General features: G+C 49.1%; 1 protein-coding gene across 1 annotated transcript; it reads right to left on the bottom strand.

The window, feature by feature from the left end:
* Positions 1-9837: 9837 nt before the first annotated feature.
* Positions 9838-10593, bottom strand: LOC147528310 (uncharacterized). The gene has a single exon (XM_086615856.1). The coding sequence runs from the start codon at positions 10591-10593 to the stop codon at positions 9838-9840; it is 756 nt and encodes a 251-aa protein (XP_086471982.1).
* Between the last annotated feature and the right edge of the window lie 9096 nt (positions 10594-19689).

Genomic DNA, 19689 nt, shown 5'->3' on the forward strand with positions numbered 1-19689 from the left:
GCATCTGTGTGGGTTTCTGCTAAGGCTGTGCCTGCTTCTGTCTCATCTAAAAATGAAAACCAACAAAACAATTTTTTTTAATTAACAGTATTCTTGACCAACTTGAGGGATTTGCGTCTATGCAGATAGCCATAGTGCCACAGCCTGGCTGTGCATAGTCCCCTTCCTTCTCCCCCTGCTTTATCATCTGCATCTCTACTCTCAGCCTCAAACCTCCCCCTCTGCTCATGACTGCCTCTCCCTGCCCACAGCAGGCAAACACAAACACACCTAGCAATAAGCTGCCCGAACACCAATAGCAACCTCATACCGCTGTTTTTTGCCGAGAAAGAATCAGGATGAGGAATTTCGTACCACTAAGGACTAGCCTATTCTCATAAGGCTAATTATGCTCTTTCCAGATACAGGGTTTTTTTGTTCATTTGCCTCTTTCCTTCATACATCATCTGAGCACTTGCCCAGCTCACAAGGGTCCTAATCCAATGCTGTGCTTCAAGTGAAACGTTCAACACTTCAGCAAGCTTTGAGAGGGGATCGTTGTCATGACTGGCAGGTTTGGTTCATACCTCCCATGCCCAGGGAGGAGGGCTGGACTTCATTATCCAAGCTGAGTTGAAGCATCTCTGGCCTCATGCCATGGGATGGGGCACTGACTTCCCAGGGCTGGGGTGGAAGTGGGTGGTGGAGCATCCCTCATCACTGACACTCCCATTCAAGGCCAGGGGGCTGGGCACCAACCAAATGAAAGATGGACAGCAGCCACTGGGGAGAAGGGAAGCTCTAGAAGAAGCTACGTAACTGCACTTCTTCACTAACTGATCTCATGGTCCTACAGTGAAACCAGGAACCTCATGAATAACCTGACGACTTGCATTATGGTCCAAGCTCCATTCTGGAAAATCTCTCTGAGCCCAGTTAGTGGGATTTTTTTTAATTTTTTTTTTTTTTTTTTTTTTTGAAAGCGTCAAGCTGTCTAATTCCCAGTGAGCTCTCTGGACATACTGTTTCTATAGGACCATCTCAGAGTTAGGCACCTGGGCCCTAGGGAAACCCACTAACTGTATTGTATATTGAATTAGGGCCTCATCCACAGCTCAGTAAATTCAAGGGAAAGGCTGCCATTATCTGCCAGGGTCTTTGACTCACACCCTACGGATATACTGGCAAAGGTGCTATCACTACATGGGTGATACGGGCCCTTGGTGTTTACACAGTTGTTTCCAGGACCACACTGAAGCTGTGGTTTGGCTAGGTGAGATTTTGTTTCAGTGCTTCCATTGGTGCTCTTGCTATGAATTCATGCGCTTCTGAGAAAGCAACAGTGATTGCCAGGTATCGGCATCCCAAACTCTTTACCTTGTATCCAAAAATCCATTGTATGAGTTAGTTTTATTTTATGCCTGTGTTCTACTAAAATTGTCCACTTCATAAATTTGTCAAATAAATTGTTTTCCACAATCTCATTGGAAGTTTGTCTGACTTGAACATTCGGAGCTCTTGAAATTCAAAATGTCACTTGGTAAAACTGAGGTTGCTGGAATCTGGGAAGGCTTCAGCAGAACTTCCCACATAAAACTGTAAGGAATAGAAGAAAAGAGATCTAGTGCTTTTGCATCACAAATCTGGCTATTATTGAATGCTGTGGATTTGAGAAATACTGTGAATTCTCTTAATCTATTAAATAGTGCATTAAAAATTGTATGAGAAGAACATTGAGCTCCCAAAGGATGGGAAATGCTTAAGCAGCGTCCATTTGCCTCCTAGTTGCAAAAAAACCCCAACCTACACAGGTACATCCTGTTGTTTCCAGAAGACCATGTGCAGAGGCATGGTGACCACCAGGTGAAGAGGTAAGCTGTGTTTGCTTTCTGCTTATGTTCAGCGTCTCTCCTTCATACCTCATTTCCCAGGCACGTGGGGAGCCTGCTCTGCAGATAGGGCTAGTGGTGGAGGTATCAAGCTTTGCCAGGCTTAGGGTTCCCCAAACCTTTGTTTCGTGTCCTAAGACAGCTCTAAGAGGTGCTTGTCCTTGGGAAGTTCCGAGGCCATACCTGTATGTCCCAGGGGCTTGTTGCAACCTTTCACAGTGGATGCACATGACGTCACTTGCTCCCCAGACAACGGACCACATTCAGGTCCCGTTTCTGCAGAGGCACTGTCTTGCTTCCCCCTTGTCTGACATCCTCCCCTCAGTCATGCGCTCTCCTAGCCAAGAGTCTCAGTTGAGATGCTAGTTGGGCTCCCTGGCTGTCCCACAGCACTGGGGACACCTCACTCACAGCTGGAAAGTCTGAGGAGCACCTCTGGGCAGGCTCTGTGGGTGGCTGCAGTTTGTATCAGATGTCCCACTTTCCACAGAAAGTTAGGAAAAAATGCCTTCACGTCTGCCCTAATAAAGGCGATTATTGTTATAGCTAAAGAAATATTTCTTAATGGCCCACTGCAGTCCTTGGCATGAATCAGCCACAATGGAAGGGAACAGGGTATGGACAAGCACCTGGGCTACACACCTACTGCTGAGGCTGCCTGGCCAGCGAGAGGGAGTGGGAAAAGGAGGCTGCTCCTGCACCCTCCCGGGATATGCGCCCCCCCCCCCCCCCCACCAAGCTGTGCCATGTCAAATGTAGGGATGCAAAAGACACCTGGAGAAAGTGCTCTCTGACTTTGGGCTGGTTTACAGTGTTTTGCTAAAAAAAGCAGGTGATAGGAGGGATTTTTTTCCTGCTTCCATGCGCTTTCCCTCCACCCCCAACCATGCCCTTGCTTCTTCCCTTTGCTGAAAGTGGAAGAAAATCCCACACCAGCAAAAATTGTCAGTATCCAAACCTCAGTTCTGGAAGTGTTTGTCAGTTTTACCCATGAGAAAAAATCTGAACATTCCCTTTAAATTCCAGTTTGCCCAGAAGAAACAAAGTTTGAAACAGAGCCTGGTGAAGAGCTGTCTTTCCCAGAACACAGGGACCACAGGGATTTTTTCAGCAGTGCCCAATGCCTTCTGTCTGGGGTGTTGCCTTATCTCTCCTCACACTCGTGCACTGTCCAGGTAGGATTGCAGGACCCCTTGTCAGATGTTGGGGCCAAAGTCGGCCCCAATACGTTGGACCCATTTTGTGTTCCATTTCTGGTTGTCTTTACTCCCCTCTTTTCAGGCTCAATTTTTGTGCTTCCATTACAGGGAAGGTCAAAAACGCCTCTGCCTGCGGGCCTGCTTTGTTAAAGTTCAGATGTTCTCCAGATGTTCAGCGAGGGGGTTTATGTAACAACGACAGAATTTGGGCCACTTTTCTCTGTTTTCCTCTGACTAAATTCTCCTCATTTGAGGCAATGCTGATTCACCACCCGTCATGGAAAGGTGACGGTTGGGGAAAGAGAGGATCACTGAGGCCACTTTACCAACGTGGTAGGACTCCTAGAACACGTACCCTACAAGCAATGCAAAAAACTAACAACGCAACAGGCTGGAACAGTACTGTGGGACTGCAATCCTGAAGGACAGAGAAAAAGGTGATATAAGAGAGGTAAACTGGGAAGTGAGAGATAAATACCCTGCTCAGTTAGCTCTTGTAAATGAGAACATAAGACTACTCGCTCTTGGGAAGCCCCAAGAGGCTCAGCTACACCTGCCCACTGGCACTGCTTGTCTGTCCAGACCTAGCCAGCTTTCTGGCTGCAGCTCTGGAGCAGGTCTGCAGATTAGTTGATTGCCTTGGTCATTGTTTCTCCATGGACGTGAAGTATGGCACGAGGCCCTGTCTGGCACCATGTAGTGTACCCGCACAGCCCTGAGGTCCAAGCTGTTTCCCTGCGCTGCGGTCAGTGCTTGCTCCCATCACCGATGGGAAGGCATGGTAGCACCATGAATGCTACATCTGCATCTCTGGGCAGCCCCGTTCCCCAGCGGCACTGCCGTGGATAGCACAGGACTGTTGGAGACCACAGGGCTGTCAGAACAACTCTTCTCCTAGCTTGCAGCTCTGTAGCCCAGCCAAATTGCTGTTGATGACGCTAGCGCTAGACCTCAAGCTGTATAACATTAGCTGCTCCAGGAAGATTTTGAATTGCATCTTCAAAATTATTTAAGAGCCTTTCCTGTGCCTATGACTTTCCCAAGAAGCAGAGGTCCATTGTCTGGCCTCTCCTAGATGTAACAGCAAAATAACTGAATGTTCGAATGCCTCTCGCTATCCTGGGGATTTGGTGTTTGTTTTAACTCTATTATTCCCAAATGTGTTTTAGTTTAAGCTTTGCATTATTTTGTCCAACTGCATGGATCTTCCCCTTAAAAGATATCATATTGTATAAGGAGAAAGAATCATGGTGTATGTAAGCTTGTGGGCAAACAGCAGACTATAATCCATTCAGAAATACAGTATTGACACATAGAAATAATTCTGAGCAAACTCAGAACGATGGAGGAAGACCATCCCCTCCTCCCTAACACACAGTGTTATATTTCTCCAGGTGAAGGATCTGAGAAGCTGATGGCCTCCCGTAACATTGCACAGGATGGGGGAGCATCACCAACGCATGGCACAGCTCTGGGAGACATGTATATAATAATTTTAGCTTTTGCTAATTCCTATCAATAATTAATTTAGGTTATAGATACATATATAATAACCAGACTAAATAGGTTGTTGCATTCTGCTTAGACTAAGACATTGATTAGACAAGTAATGAATTTTTAGATCTACACTTAACAGCATCTTCTTTGGTTGCCTGTAGCTAAGCCCACATGCAACAAGCATGTTCTGCCAGGGTCTTTCCCCTCAAAATTCCTGCTCACTGTCTGTCAGGAGATTGGGCTGAGTCCACAACATCTGCTTTCCCTGCTTTTCTGCAGAACGCAGATGTTGCATCAGCCCAGTTCCTGGGCTGCTCCTGGCAGGCTGTGGCAGAGCTCCTGGGACCTGTGGCAGCAGAGAGCTCTGGAGAATGCATGGCAGGAGGGAAGCTGCAGTCAGGTGGCTCAGCAGTTGCCTCACCATGAAGTTGGGAGGGCTGTTGATAGACTTCAGAACTGAGCAATCGATGCTGTTCAATTTCTATCATTTTTGTTTTCTTGTTTAATTTAAATAGTTTCTTACACATGTGGTCATCTCTGTCAGACATAGAAACTATGGAGGTGCCCCGAGAAGCACCTTGAGACAATGACACGACCTTTCCAGCACGGACTGGGAACATGTAGAATGACTTGTCCCCATGAGATATCACTCCAGCCTTCCCACTTGCCCACTGCCTTAGCACAGCAGCACTCCCAGTTCCATCCATTGCTGCAGACACCTGCAGGAAACACTCCTCAGCCTTGTCATCCCGGTAAAAATGTTAGAGTTTAATGTCCAAGCCACTGAACCAAACAAACGCACAGCTGGGGTATCTCTTCTTGATGGTAATATATTACAGGGAAAATAGAATGAAATAGCAGAAGCAGGAGGCAAGGCAGATGCATCCTACACCTTACATCATGCTTCTGGAGAAAATGTTTTAGTTTTTCTTCACTTTTGGTCACAGCACTTTGTTCTGGGTAACTCCAAAAGTCTTGGGAGACAAACTGTTTCTTGAAATGAGATGAATTTTCTAGTGGGGAAAAATCAAGCAAGAAACCTTGAGGGCCATCCATTTTTTATGTCATCTGATCTGATTGCACAAAGTGTAAGCTGTAGCCCTTGTGGTATAGCCACAGACTTAAGCCTTTGTCTAAAGACTTTTTTTTACAATCTGTTGGACAAACAGAAGATGCTGCCTTATAGAACTTAGGCTTCTTTAGTCACCAAAGCACTGAGAAATAAGGCATGAAGAGGTCATTAAGCCCATTTTCTACCTTAAAGTTATGTTTTACTCCACAGGCTGCGTATTTGTTCCCGTCAGATGGATGTTTATCCAATCTTAAAGAGCTCTGAACACAGACTTTACTGCATCCGCAGACAGTTTGTTTTAGTGCAAGTCACTGCTACTGTTTATAGTGCTGCAAATAATGCAGCTGGTGCTACTTCTGGAAAACACACTTCTAGTGTCCATCCTATCTTTTGCTGCCATTAAGTCTGTTACTTCTTGTCATCTCCACTCTGGACACAGAGATCATGTTCCTCCTTCCTTTAGAGTCATTTATCAGCTGAAGTCTCTCATTTGTGTTTCCTTTTTCTCTCATGACCTGAACACCTGGTCCTCGTTCATGGTGCAAGAGCACAGTGTGGGAGCACTTGAAGGTAAGGCTATGGCAAAAAGGCCAGGGGTCTGTTCCCAGCCATTGCACCTATGCAGAAGGCCCTCATAGCAGACATACTCATCACAGCAGCAATCTGGAAAAACCTCTCTGAACTGATAAGGAGTCTGATGGCTGTGAGGGTCCCCTTCCTCCTTGGTCCTGGGTCTATTTGGAGTTGTTTACTTATGTTATTGAACAGTCTGTATGGGAAACCTTTCCTTTCCTGTTGGCTCACAGGTTAGTGAAATAGTAATCATTTAATTTTGAGGCCTCTACCCATTGCAGAGGTATTGTAGAGACAGCGCAAAGCCTTTCTGATCCCCTGCGGAGCAGATTAATAACCCAGACTAGACTTCTGTCAAAAGAACCTCTAGACATTTGTTTTGCACGGTTGTCCTAGAAACTAGGAAGGAATTAAGACATGAATTGTCTACATACAGGCAGCTTGGAAATGACCTTTGCGGAAGGCAACCTCTGATTTACATGTGGATCAGTGGAACATGCTCAAAGTTAGCCATCCTCAGTAACAAGCTTATACCAGCCAGCCACAAATCATTTTTGAAGCTGAAATTTGAAATCTGACCTGTTATCTTGGAAAATATGGGCCTCAGAGAGCTCCCAGTCACAGAGGCGAGGCCAGGAAATAGAATAATAGAATGGTTAGGGTTCGAAGGGACCTTAAAGATCATCTAGTTCCAACCCCCCTGCCATGGGCAGGGAAACCCTCCACTACACCAGGTTGCCCAAAGCCTCATCCAACCTGGCCTTGAACACTTCCAGGGATGGCGCATCCACAACTTCTCTGCGCAACCTGTTCCAGTGCCTCACCACCCTCTGAGTGAAAAATTTCTTCCTTAGATCTAATCAAAATCTGCCCTCTTTCAGTTTAAAGCCATTGCCCTGTGTCCTATCACTACACACCCTAGTAAAAAGTCCCTCTCCAGCTTTCCTGCAGGCCCCCTTTAGGTACTGGAAAGCTGCTATAAGATCACCTCGGAGCCTTCTCTTCTCCAGGCTGAACAGCCCCAACTCTTCAGCCTGTCTCATAGCAGAGGTGCTTCCAGCCCTCTGATCATCTTCGTGGCCCTCCTCTGGACTCGTTCCAGTAGCTCCATGTCCTTCTTAGTGTTGGGGACTCCAGAGCTGAACACAGTATTCTAGGTGGGGCCTCACAAGAGCAGAGTAGAGGGGCAGAATCACTTCGCCTCGACCTGCTGGCCACACTCCTTTTGATACAGCCCAGGATACGATTTGCTTTCTGGGCTGCCAGCGCACATTGCCGGCTCATGTTGAGCTTCTCACCCACCAGCACTCCCAAGTCCTTTTCCTCACGGCTGCTCTCAATCCATTCTCCGCCCAGCCTGTAATTGTGCTTGGGATTGCCCCGACCCACGTGCAGGACCTTACACTTGGCCTTGTTGAACTTCATGAGGTTCTCACAGGCCCACCTCTCAGCCTGTCAAGGTCCCTCTGGATGGCATCCCTTCCCTCCAGCGTGTCCAGCAACACCACACAACTTGATGTCATCTGCAAACTTGCTGAGGGTGCACTCGATCCCACTGTCCATGTCTCCAACAAGATGTTAAATAGCACTGGTCCCAGTACTGACCCCTGAGGAACACCACTCGTCGCAGGCCTCCACGTGGACATTGAACCAGTTGCACCACAACTCTTTGAGTGCGACCATCCAGCCAATTCCTTATCCACCGAGTGGTCCATCCATCAAAACCATGTCTTTCCAGTTTAGAGACAAGGATGTCAGTGTGGGACAGTATCAAATGCTTTGGATAAGTCCAGGTAGATGATGTCAGTTGCTCTTCCCCTATCCATCAATGCTGTAACCTCATCATAGAAGGTCACCAAATTAGTCAGGCAGGATTTGCCCTTAGTGAAGCCATGTTGACTGTCACCAATCACCTCCTTATTTTTATGTGCCTTAGCATAGTCGCCAGGAGGATCTGCTCCATGATCTTGCCAGGCACAGAGGTGAGACTGACTGGCCCGTAGTTCCCTGGGTCTTCATTTTTTCCCCTTTTTAAACATGGGGGCTATGTTTCCCCTCTTCCAGTCAGTGGGAACTTCACCAGATTGCCTACGACTTCTGAAATATGATGGATAGTGGCTTAGCAACTTCATCTGCCAGTTCCCTCAGGACCCACAGATGCACCTCGTCATGGTCCCATGGACTTGTCCACCTTCAAGTTCTTAAGATGGTCTCGGACCTGATCTTCTCCTACAGTGGGCGGTTCTTCATTCTCACAGTCCCTGCCTTTGCCTTCTGTGACTTGGGCTGTGCCACTGGAGCTCTTGCCAGTGAAGACTGAGGCAAAGAAGTCATGGAGAACCTCAGCCTTCTCCATATCGCAGGCAGCCAGGTCTCCCGTTTCCTTCCGGAGAGGGCCTACATCTTCCCTAGATCTCTTTTTATCTCTGACATGCCTATAGAAGTTTTTCTTGTTGCCCTTGATGTCCCTGGCCAGATTTAACTCTATCAGGGCTTTAGCTTTCCTAACCTGATCTCTGGTTGCTCGGACAATCTCTCTGTATTCTTCCCAGGCTGCCTGTCCTTGCTTCCACCCCCTATAGGCCTTCTTTTTGTGTCCGAGTTGGTCCAGGATCTCCTTGTTCATCCATGCGGGCCTCCTGGTGTTCCTACCTGACTTTCTCTTTGTTGGGATGCACCACTCCTGAGCTTGGAGGAGGTGATCCTTGAATATTATCCACCTTTCTTGTGCCCCTCTTCCCTCCAGGGCCTCTTCCCATTGTACTCTAGCAAGGAGATCCCTGAAGAGGCCAAAGCCTGCTCTCCTGAAATCCAGGGTGGTGAGCCTGCTATGCACCCTCCTTGCTTCTCTAAGTACCTTGAATTCTACCATTTCATGATCGCTGCAGCCAGGGCTGTCCTTGAGCGTCACGTTCCCCACCAGCCCTTCATTGTTCGTGAGAACAAGGTCCAGCGTAGCACCTCTCCTCGTTGGTTCCTCTACCACTTGGAGAAGGAAGTTATCATCCATGCATTCCAGGAACCTCCTGGATTGCCTATGCCCTGCTGTGTTGTCCTTCCAACAGATATCAGGGTGGTTGAAGTCCCCCATGAGGACCAGAGCTCGTGAACGTGAGGCAGCTCCTATTTGTCTGTAGAGGGCCTCATCCACCCAGTCTTCCTGGTCAGGTGGTCTGTAGCAGACCCCTACTACTACGTCCCCTGTCCCTGCTCTCCCTTTAATCCTAACCCATAAACTCTCAGTCAGGACCTCATTCGTCCCCAGGTGCAGCTCCATGCACTCTAGCTGGTCCTTGACATAGAGGGCAACTCCTCCTCCTCCTCCTCTTCTCCCCTGCCTATCCTTCCTAAAGAGCCTGTACCCTTCTATTCTGACACTCCAGTCATAGGATTCATCCCACCACGTCTCCGTGATGCCAATAAGATCATATCCCGACAGGCGTGCACACACCTCTAACTCCTCTTGCTTATTCCCCATGCTGTGCGCAATTGACATAAAGGCATTTAAGTTGAGCCCCAGATGAATCTGACTTCCTGGCTGGAGCAGCTGGAATTCCCTTCTTCTGTTCTACAGGTACTTCCAGCATATCTTTATCATTCTTGATATTATCCCCCTCCCCCTTCGAATCTAGTTTAAAGCCCTGTCAATGAGCCCTGCTAGCTGTTGCGCTAAGACCCTCGTTCCCCTCTGAGAAAGACAAGTTCTATCTGGTGCCAGTAGGCCTGGTGCCATGTGACCCATGCCATTGTCAAAGAAGCCAAAATTGTCGCAATGACACCAGCCGCGGAGCCACTTATTAATTGATTGAATGGACTTGCTTCTTCCAGTGTCATTGCTTGCAACTGGAAGGATGGATGAAAAGATTACCTGTGCCCCAGATCTTCTTACCAGCTGTCCCAGGGTCCTGAAATCCCTCTTGATCGACCGTGGACTCTGTGTTTCAGTTTCGTCTCCACCCACATGGAAGAGTAGTAAAGGATAGTAGTCTGTGGGCTGTACCAGGCTAGGAAGTTTCCTGGCGACGTCTTTAACCCGGGCGCCAGTGAGGCAGCAGACTTCCCTCAGAGCAGGGTCAGCCCGACATATTGGACCTTCTGTCCCCTTCAGATGGGAGTTGCCTATAACTACTACCCTTCTTTTCTTCCCTGCGGAGGCGGTCTTGATACAATGGGTAGTCCTCTCTGACCCTGGTGACACCTCCAGTGCAGATGGTCCCTCAGCTTCACCATCCATCGACGGGCCTTCCACCTCCACAGCCTCATACCTGTTGTTCAGGGGCGCCTGGGGAGCTAAAGTAGGCAAGGACCAGGGGGGTCGCCTGTTGCCCCAAGCACAGACTTCTTTCCATTCGTGGCTCACCTTTGACTTACTGTCTTCTGCCATGTGGGGTGCGGAATCAGAATGCCCTTTGTTTTGGGTTGCCTTTTCTGGGTCTTCCTCTTTATGTTCTTGCTTCAGGTCAGGCAGTGCCCGACACCTCCCATCTTTCTCTTTCTCAGGCACCTTGATACTTCTCAACCTTTCTACTTCCCCCCGCAGCTCTGCAACCGTGATAAGCAGATCTTCCACCTGGTCACACCTCACACAGCTGTTCTCACCACTTACCATGGAGAGGCTCAGACACTCCATACAGCCCAAGACCTGGACAGCCACATCCCTCCGTGGGAGCTCTGTCTGTGCTCCCACATCCCTCTTGCCAGGTGTGGAGGTCTTCGCCTTCCACCGGGTGGTCACCATGGCTGAGTTTTTCTGAGAAGGTGGCAGCTGACAACTAAACCGCCCTCTCGAGCCGCAGCCTGACTGACGGCGCCCTTCTCTCACACCACGCCCTGGTCGCCGCTCCTGGTCGCTCGCGCTCCCTGGGCGGGTTTTTATAGGGGTGGGCGGGACCGCTGTTGCCCTGGCAACGCCCAGGACACGTCGGTGTCTCCCGCGAGAGCTGCCGGCTCCTGGGGGGCGGTCCCTTCACTCCGTCGGCGTCTCCCGACTTTTCGAGAAAAGCCCGTGTGTGTGCCGAGATGTGCCGCTCTGCAGCGGGTCGGTCCTGCTCCGGCGCAGCTCCTTCGGCAACTGACCAATGTTTGATGAAAAGAAATAAATAGCATCCTTCCACAGAATAAAACTGAGGAGGAGAGACAGCCTGCCAGACCTTGCCGTACCCCCTTCCCTCAGATGTGCACAGCAATGTTCAGGCAAGTCTGGCTGCTGCAGTGGCACGCAGGGATGGTGGAGCCCAGAAGCTGAGGATCGCAAGCCATCAGTGGACTTCGTGCTTCCTGATGAAGCTTCAAAATGACCAGCCTGGTGTTTCAGTTTTGCAGTGGCCCGTGTCTTCCAGTGCTCCCTCTCCCACCCATCGGAGCAGAGTGTACTGCTCTTCCCACGGGAAAAGGACCGCAGGCTGCTATGGCATGGAGCATCACTACCAATGGCCCCAAAAGCCTCTGCAAAGAGGACGAACTCTGCATGAAACAGAACAAAATATACACGTCTACACAGTTTTTACATCAGCATGTGAGAGCCCCCAAAGCTTCGCAGTAATTTCAGCAACTTACCAGGTTTTGTGCTTCCTAAGCACACCAGTCTGTACTCTGACCCCTCAGGGAGATGTGGAACGAAAACTGATGTGAAAGACTGATGTGTTTCATAGACTGGCTGGGACAGGCATCAGCAGCTACCTACCTGGGCCTCATCAAGCATCTCTTGTGGAACAGCAAAGCCCCACATCTTACTGAACCTTGTCTTTCAAGCTCCATCCCTGGAAAAGCCTGTCCTTTGCAGGGATGATCTCAGAATCATCCCTGGTACCACTTCATTTTTTCCTTTCACTGAGGATGCTCCCTGTTGGCTGCCAGGCCGAGAATCTCTGAAAGTAGGTAGCTTCCTTGTTAATTGCTCCTTGTCCAATGCATGGAGGGAAATGGTTCTCTGATGTTCTTCCGAGTTTCCAGAAACGAGCTTGTCTTGTGTTAGTACTGGAGGATTAACTCCTACTGGCGTCTTAAACCTCAGATGCTGCTGCAAGCCAGAAAAGGATTTCTACGATGTCACAAATGCATCTCCTGCAATCAGACTGAATCAAACTGGACATCAGATGCCTGGCTCTAGGTTATGTGACCTCATACCATGTTTGAGGCATATCCAGCAGGTCCTGGCTAGCCCTGGCAGCAGGAGGATCTTGCCCATGGAGGTCAGCCAGCAGCTGGAAGATAAGTCTTGCAATAGATATTGCAGGCAAGCAAGGAGCCTGCAGCCCCCTTTGCCTGTGCTACTGTTGCCCCAGTTCTGGCCTGAGACAGCTGATGGCCAGAGCCAGTGGAAAGACAGACTGCAGACTGTGTGGGTCTGGAGCAGCCCATTTTGAAAGCTGGGTTTTCTGCATGGCACAAACCTGGTGTAACGTGATCCTAAACATGATCCTAAGGTTGCTTTAGGATCCTAAAGTTTTCTTCTGTATGTCTTTTCTTCTACCTCAACCAAATCCCATACCCCTCAACTAGCATTTTTCATGGCTGAAGAGAAAGCAATTAGGGCAGGAATAAGCATGCAGGGTCAGCATCTAGATATCACAGTTTTTCACTACTCCAAAAGTACAGAGAAAAGGCGTATCTGTCAGACCCTGGCTGGTGTTTCTTTCCTGGCTCAGTTCTAGAAAGTAGTTCAAACCTTCATAAACATGGATATTAGCTCAAAGCACTTGTCTATAGCTTCTGAAATCCCTGCAAATCCCTCTCTTGCCCTGAAAGAAACCAAACCCTCAAAAGCTGCAAAGCATTTGCTCCTTCGTCTGAGTCGTACTTATTTCTGCCTAAATGGGAAATTCAGCCCAGAGTGTTTCTGAGAGCTCTGGATTTCTGATGATGGTGATTTGGTGATATCTCTGGTGATAAACTTATCCCTGCACATAAAATTATGTCTTGGTTAATGTGAGAGCTAAACACAGTTGCATACAGTATTTTCCATGGGACTTGAGGTACTTGAAGTCTTTCAAAGGCAGCTTTTAAAACCAGCATGTTGATTTTCTACGGCAAGCCTGTCCTGGATAAAGCTTGGGCCACGAGAAGCAGACTGCAGCTTTTCCTGGCTCTGAGAGTCTAGCGTGGAAGCTCTGGGCATGTACTTAACAAGATGCAGCCAAGGGCAGCTGGATGAGTCCCATCTGGAGCTCCGCTGTTCCTTTGAAAAGTGTGTCAAAAGGGCTTTGGCGTGCAGGGGAAATGAGAACATGTGGCAGATTACTGCACTCAAAACCAGCTGTCCCAACAGCAGCCCAAGGATGCAACCCAAACGTTGCCCCAGGGCACAGCAGGGTCCTGCTGGAAGTGTTCTTTACTACCTCGCAAAGCAAGGCAGGAGCAGACCAGCCTTGCGTAATTTCCCTCTGCAACATCACTGGGTCTCACAGGTCCCAGCCCATGGGAAGATCCATGCTGGATGTTGGAAGACCACATGCTCTCCATGGTGCAGGAGAAGAGCTGCATGCAAAGATGGTGATATTGCTCTGGGATCGCATGTGCTTCAAGCTTGTGCAATCTGGCCAAGAGTTTCAGGGTCCATGCAGTTTCCAGTTTCAGCTGATGTCTCATCATCTAGCCAACACTGTCCCTTTTGCTGTCCAAGCTGGCTGTTTGCAAGTGGGTGTGCGCTGGAAATTCAGCGATATCAAACCCAAATTAAGTGGCTCCACTCTTCGCAAAGGGGATTTGGGATTTCCTGAAAATTTAGGGTTCCTTGGGTTCACATTTTTATACATTTTACGCAGGGCCTGGGAAGCCCTCGTGCATGTGGCAAGACTTGGCTGAGAAATACTCTGCTGGTAGATGCTGCACAACTGAACGGTGAGTCAACAGAACATAGGCATTGCCACATCCCACATCCCTTGTCTCATCCAGCTGATGACAAGCTGCTATGAGGGCTTTCTGATAGACTCAAGACAGGTACCACTCAAGCAGGGAAGGCAGAAAGCATGCTATCTGGGAAGCTTTTCTGTATCCTCTTTGGTGTAGGGAAGGGAATTTGCAAGAGAAGGTAGTTTGGTGTGAGAAACTGTAACACAGCAGTGTCTGGCCTGCATAGCCAAGACGGATATGACAGCTTTGTATCCGCACAGGGTTAGGGAGGCATTGCACGATTCAAACGCTTCTGCTCTGAAATCAGAAAATCCATTTCTGATTGTCTCGTGCCTGGTCTACAGGTAATGTCAGAAGATACTGAAAATACTCTGGTCGACAACGATGTTTGTATAATATTTGTTGCCTGTGATGTCTGGTGGGTTATTATGTAAAGGAAAGAGCTAGAAAAATATTATGGGAGCTAGTTCGCTGGCAGAGAGTTGCAAAACAAAGAAATTAAGACTTTGCCCAAGACCATTACTCAAAGCTGTAGGAGATGTAGGAACTGAACCTCTCTCCCTTGATTCCCGTGTGCAAGGAATTCTGTAAAAAACATCCTGAGTATGCAGGGCGTGCAAGGCAAGGGCAGTGATGTGCAAAAAAAGTCAAGTTTCTGTTCAGACACACTTTGGGCTTAATGTTTTCTGCTCTCTCACTATTGTGCATGGAGCGTGGGAGCAGCCTTCCAAGATGCCTATGTTGGCTGAATGCTGTATATCACTACCAGGCCAGATGCCTTCTTTTATAAGCCTTTTTTTGGGGTATTCATTTCCTATAGCTTGAGCTATTTTCAGTGAAGACACCTCAGTCTAAGCTAATCATTTAAAACCTCTTCATAGTAGGAATAAGAAACAAACACATCTGTAGTAAAATTAACCTGAGCCCTATCAGTCAGGTCAGAGGGTGACAAACTGGTCCATATAAGTCCCATTTATCTCCACTGGTTATGAAGGAGGTCATGGTGGCTGAAGTGCATGGCTGTTGAAGATCCCAAGAGCAGATACTACCCTTCAGCTCTTGCACAGTGTCATCATGTGGTTTTGTGCAATTTTTCATAAGCTCAGATAGTTGAATCAAGCCTGTGACCATTATATCTGCAGGTTTTTTACACTCCGTTGATTTTGACAGTCAAATTAGAAGCATGTGTTCACTGCGCAGTTGCAAAAATGGCACTGAAGTACTAGTTGACCCACAAACTCTGTTTTCTTATTGCGCTTAAATGAGTGGTTGCTTGTTAGCCACTGGAAAGGACATATGTGCTGCGTTAGTAAAACCAGATTTATTACTTTACACATTTTTTCCAGGACATTTGCATCAAAACAGTCCAAAGAGTCCCTTTAATTCTATTAAAATATTTGAAATGTAGTCTTATACGTTAAATAATCATTCGAGGAATAAGGGCTTCATAGTTTTTACTGATATGTTGGGAGAAATTGAGTAAGCAAGTGGTTTAAATAGGCTGTTGTAAGGAACTCACTGCTGAATTGAAAATAATTTTTCTATATCTGAATCATAGAATCATAGAATCATAAAATCATAGAATGGTTAGAGTTGGAAGGGACCTCAAAGATCATAGAATCATAGAATCATAGAATGGTTAGGGCTGGAAGGGACCTTCAAAGGTCATCTAGTCCAACCCCCCTGCAAGGAACAGGGATATCTCCAACTAGATCAGGTTGCTCAGGGCCTCGTCCAACCTGGCCTTGCACGTCTCCAGGGATGGAGCATCCACCACCTCTCTGGGCAACCTGTTCCAGTGTTCTACCACTCTCATGGTAAAAATTTTTTCCTAATATCCAACCTGAACCTACCTCCCTCTATTTTAAACCATTACCCCTTGTCCTATCACAACAGGCCCTCCTGAACAGCCTCTCCCCATCTTTCCTGTAGGCCCCCTTGAGGTACTGGAAGACCGCTATAAGGTCACCCCGGAGCCTCCTCTTCTCCAGGCTGAACAGCCCCAACTCTTTCAGCCTGTCCTCATAGGAAAGGTGCTCCAGCCCTCTTATCATCTTCGTGGCCCTCCTCTGGACCCTCTCCAACTGGTCCATGTCCTTCTTATGTTGGGGGCTCCAGAACTGGACGCAGTACTCCAGGTGAGGTCTCACAAGGGCAGAGTAGAGGGGAAGAATCACCTCTCTTGACCTGCTGGCCACGCTCCTCTTGATGCCGCCCAGGATGCGGTTGGCCTTCTGGGCCGCAAGAGCACATTGCCGGCTCATATTGAGCTTCTCGTCCACCAGTACTCCCAAGTCCTTCTCCTCAGGGCTGCTCTCGATCCATTCACCACCCAGTCTGTATTTGTGCCTGGGATTGCCACGACCCAGATGTAGGACATTGCATTTGGCCTGGTTGAACTTTATGAGGTTGACACGGGCCCACCTCTCCAGCCTGTTGAGGTCCCTCTGGATGGCATCCCTCCCTTCCAGCGTGTCGACAGCACCACACAGCTTGGTGTCATCGGCGAACTTGCTGAGGGTGCACTCCATGCCACTGTCCACGTCACCGACAAAGATGTTGAAGAGGGCCGGGCCCAAGACGGACCCCTGAGGGACGCCACTTGTGACCGGTCTCCACTTGGACATCGAGCCGTTGACCACTACTCTCTGAGTGCGGCCATTGAGCCAATTCCTTATCCACCGAGTGGTCCATCCATCAAACCCATGCCTCTCTAGTTTAGAGAGAAGAATGTCGTGCGGGACAGTGTCAAAAGCTTTGCACAAGTCCAGGTAGATGATATCCGTTGGTCGACCCTTGTCCACCGATGCTGTCACCCCATCGTAAAAGGCCACCAAGTTGGTCAGGCACGATCTGCCTTTGGTGAAGCCATGTTGGCTGTCACCCACCACCTCCTTGCTCTCCATGTGCCTTAGCATGGTTCCCAGGAGAATCTGCTCCATGACCTTGCCAGGCACAGAGGTGAGGCTGACCGGCCTGTAGTTGCCCAGGTCCTCCTTGTTCCCCTTTTTAAAAATGGGGGTTATGTTCCCTCTCTTCCAGTCATCGGGGACCTCGCCAGACCGCCACGACTTCTCAAATACAATGGCCAGTGGCTTGGCAACTTCATCCGCCAGTTCCTTCAGGACCCGTGGATGGATCTCATCAGGTCCCATGGACTTGTGCACCTTCAGTTCCTCAGATGTTCTCGAACCTGCTCTTCAAGTACAGTGGGCGGTGGTTCATCCTCACAGTCCCTGCTAGTTCTTTCCACAGCTTGGGTGGTAAGACAAGAGGCTTTATCAGTGAAAACTGAGGCAAAAAAGTCATTGAGTAACTCAGCCTTCTCTATGTCCCGGGTAACCAGAGCACCAGTATCCTTCCGGAGGGGGCCTACGTTCTCCTTGGACTTCCTTTTGTCCCCTACATACCTATAGAAGCTTTTGTTATTGCTTTTTATATCCCTTGCCAAATTTAATTCCTTCAGGGCTTTAGCCTTCCTCACCTGATCCCTGGTCACTCGTACAGCTTCTCTGTATTCCTCCCAGGCTATCTGTCTCCGCTTCCACCCTCTATAGGCTAACCTCTTCATTTTCAGTTGGTCCAGGAGCTCCTTGCTCATCCACGCGGGCTTCCTGGTCTTTTTGCCCGACTTGTTCTTCATCGGGATGCACCTCTGCTGAGCTTGGAGGAGGTGCTCCTTGAATGTGGACCAACTTTCCTGGGCCCCTCGTCCCTCCAGGGCTGCCTCCTACAGCACTTTGCCCATCAGGTCCTTGAAGAGGCCGAAGTCCGCCTTCTTGAAGTCTAGGGCACAGAGCTTGCTGTATAGTTTCCTTGCTGCCCCATGGATCTTGAACTCCACTGTGTCGTGGTCACTGCAGCCAAGGCTGTCCTTAAATTTCACATTGCCCACCAGTCCCTCCCTGTTGGTGAGCACAAGGTCGAGCATGGCACCCCTCCTTGTCGGCTCCTCTATCACCTGCAGGAGGAAGTTGTCATCCACGCATTCCAGGAACCTCCTGGACTGCCTGTGCCCTGCCGTATTGTCTCTCCAACAGATGTCAGGGTGGTTGAAGTCCCCCATGAGGACCAGGGCTTGTGACCGCGAGGCTGCTCCTATCTGGCTATAAAGCGCCTCATCTGCTCTGTCCTCCTGGCCAGGTGGCCTGTAACAGACCCCTACCGTAACATCGCCTATCCATCCCCATCCTCTAATCTTGACCCATAAGCTCTCTGTCAGCTCCTCCTCCAAACCCAGGCGAAGCTCCACGCACTCCAGCCGGTTGCTGACGTAGAGTGACACCCCCTCCTCGTCTCCCCTTCCTGTCCTTTCTAAAAAGCTTATACCCCTCCATGTTGACACTCCAGTCATAGGAGTCGTCCCACCACGTCTCCATGATGCCAATAAGGTCGTAGCCCTGCTCATGTGCACGCATCTCCAGCTCATCCTGTTTATTTCCCATGCTGCGTGCGTTGGTGTACATACACTTCAGCTGGGCCTCCGACAAAGCCGACTCGCTGGCTTCATCATCTAGTTCCAACCCCCCTGCCATGGGCAGGGAAACCCTCCACTACACCAGGTTGCCCAAAGCCTCATCTAACCTGGCCTTGAACACTTCCAGGGATGGGGCATCTACAACTTCTCTGGGCAACCTGTTCCACTGCCTCACCACCCTCTGAGTGAAAAATTTCTTCCTTAGATCTAATCGAAATCTTCCCTCTTTCAGTTTAAATCCATTGCCCCCTGTCCTGTCACTACACGCCCTTGTAAAAAGCCCCTTAGCAGCTTTCCTGTAGGCCCCCTTTAAGTACTGGAAGGCTGCGATAAGATCACCCCGGAGCCTTCTCTTCTCCAGGCTGAACAGCCCCAACTCTCTCAGCCTGTCTCCATAGCAGAGGTGCTCCAGCCCTCGGATCATCTTCATGGCCCTCCTCTGGACTCACTCCAGTAGCTCCATGTCCTTCTTGTGCTGGGGACTGCAGAGCTGGACACAGTATTCCAGGTGGGGTTTCATGAGAACAGAGTAGAGGGGCAGAATCCCCTCCCTCGACCTGCTGCCCACGCTCCTTTTGATGCAGCCCAGGATATGGTTGGCTTTCTGGGCTGCCAGCGTACATTGCCGGCTCATGTTGAGCTTATCACCCACCAGCACTCCCAAGTCCTTTTCCTCAGGGCTGCTCTCAATCCATTCTCCGCCCAGCCTGTACTTGTGCTTGGGATTGCCCCGACCCACGTGCAGGACCTTACACTTGGCCTTGTTGAATATTTTTGTTCATCTTCTGTTCCAACCTAGATATTTTCTCCCAGAATTAGGTCTATATCATGAAGTAAATACCAGTTCTGGCTTGAAAGTTGCCCAGCATGATGTGATGAAGGCAGTGAGCCAGCAATGTGCCCTTGCAGCCAAGAAGGTGAACGGTGTCCTTGGCTGCATTAGGAAGACTGATGTCTGCAGGTCAAGGGAGGTGATGCTTCCCCTCTGCTCAGCACTGCTGAGGCTACATCTGGATTGCTGTCTCCAGTGTTGGGCTCCCCAGTACAAGAGAGAGATGGACATACTGGAGAAGGTCCAACAAAGGGCCACCAAGATGACGAAGGGATTGGAGCATCTCTCATATAGGGCGAGGCTGAGAGAGCTGGGAATGT

The sequence above is a fragment of the Tauraco erythrolophus genome, chromosome 8, assembly GCF_009769465.1.
Source record: "Tauraco erythrolophus isolate bTauEry1 chromosome 8, bTauEry1.pri, whole genome shotgun sequence".
Lineage (NCBI taxonomy): Eukaryota > Metazoa > Chordata > Aves > Musophagiformes > Musophagidae > Tauraco > Tauraco erythrolophus.

Excerpts from the sequence above, each read along its gene's own strand:
- LOC147528310 (XM_086615856.1), bottom strand. The coding sequence starts at position 10,593 with ATGGCAGAAGACAGTAAGTCAAAGGTGAGCCACGAATGGAAAGAAGTC.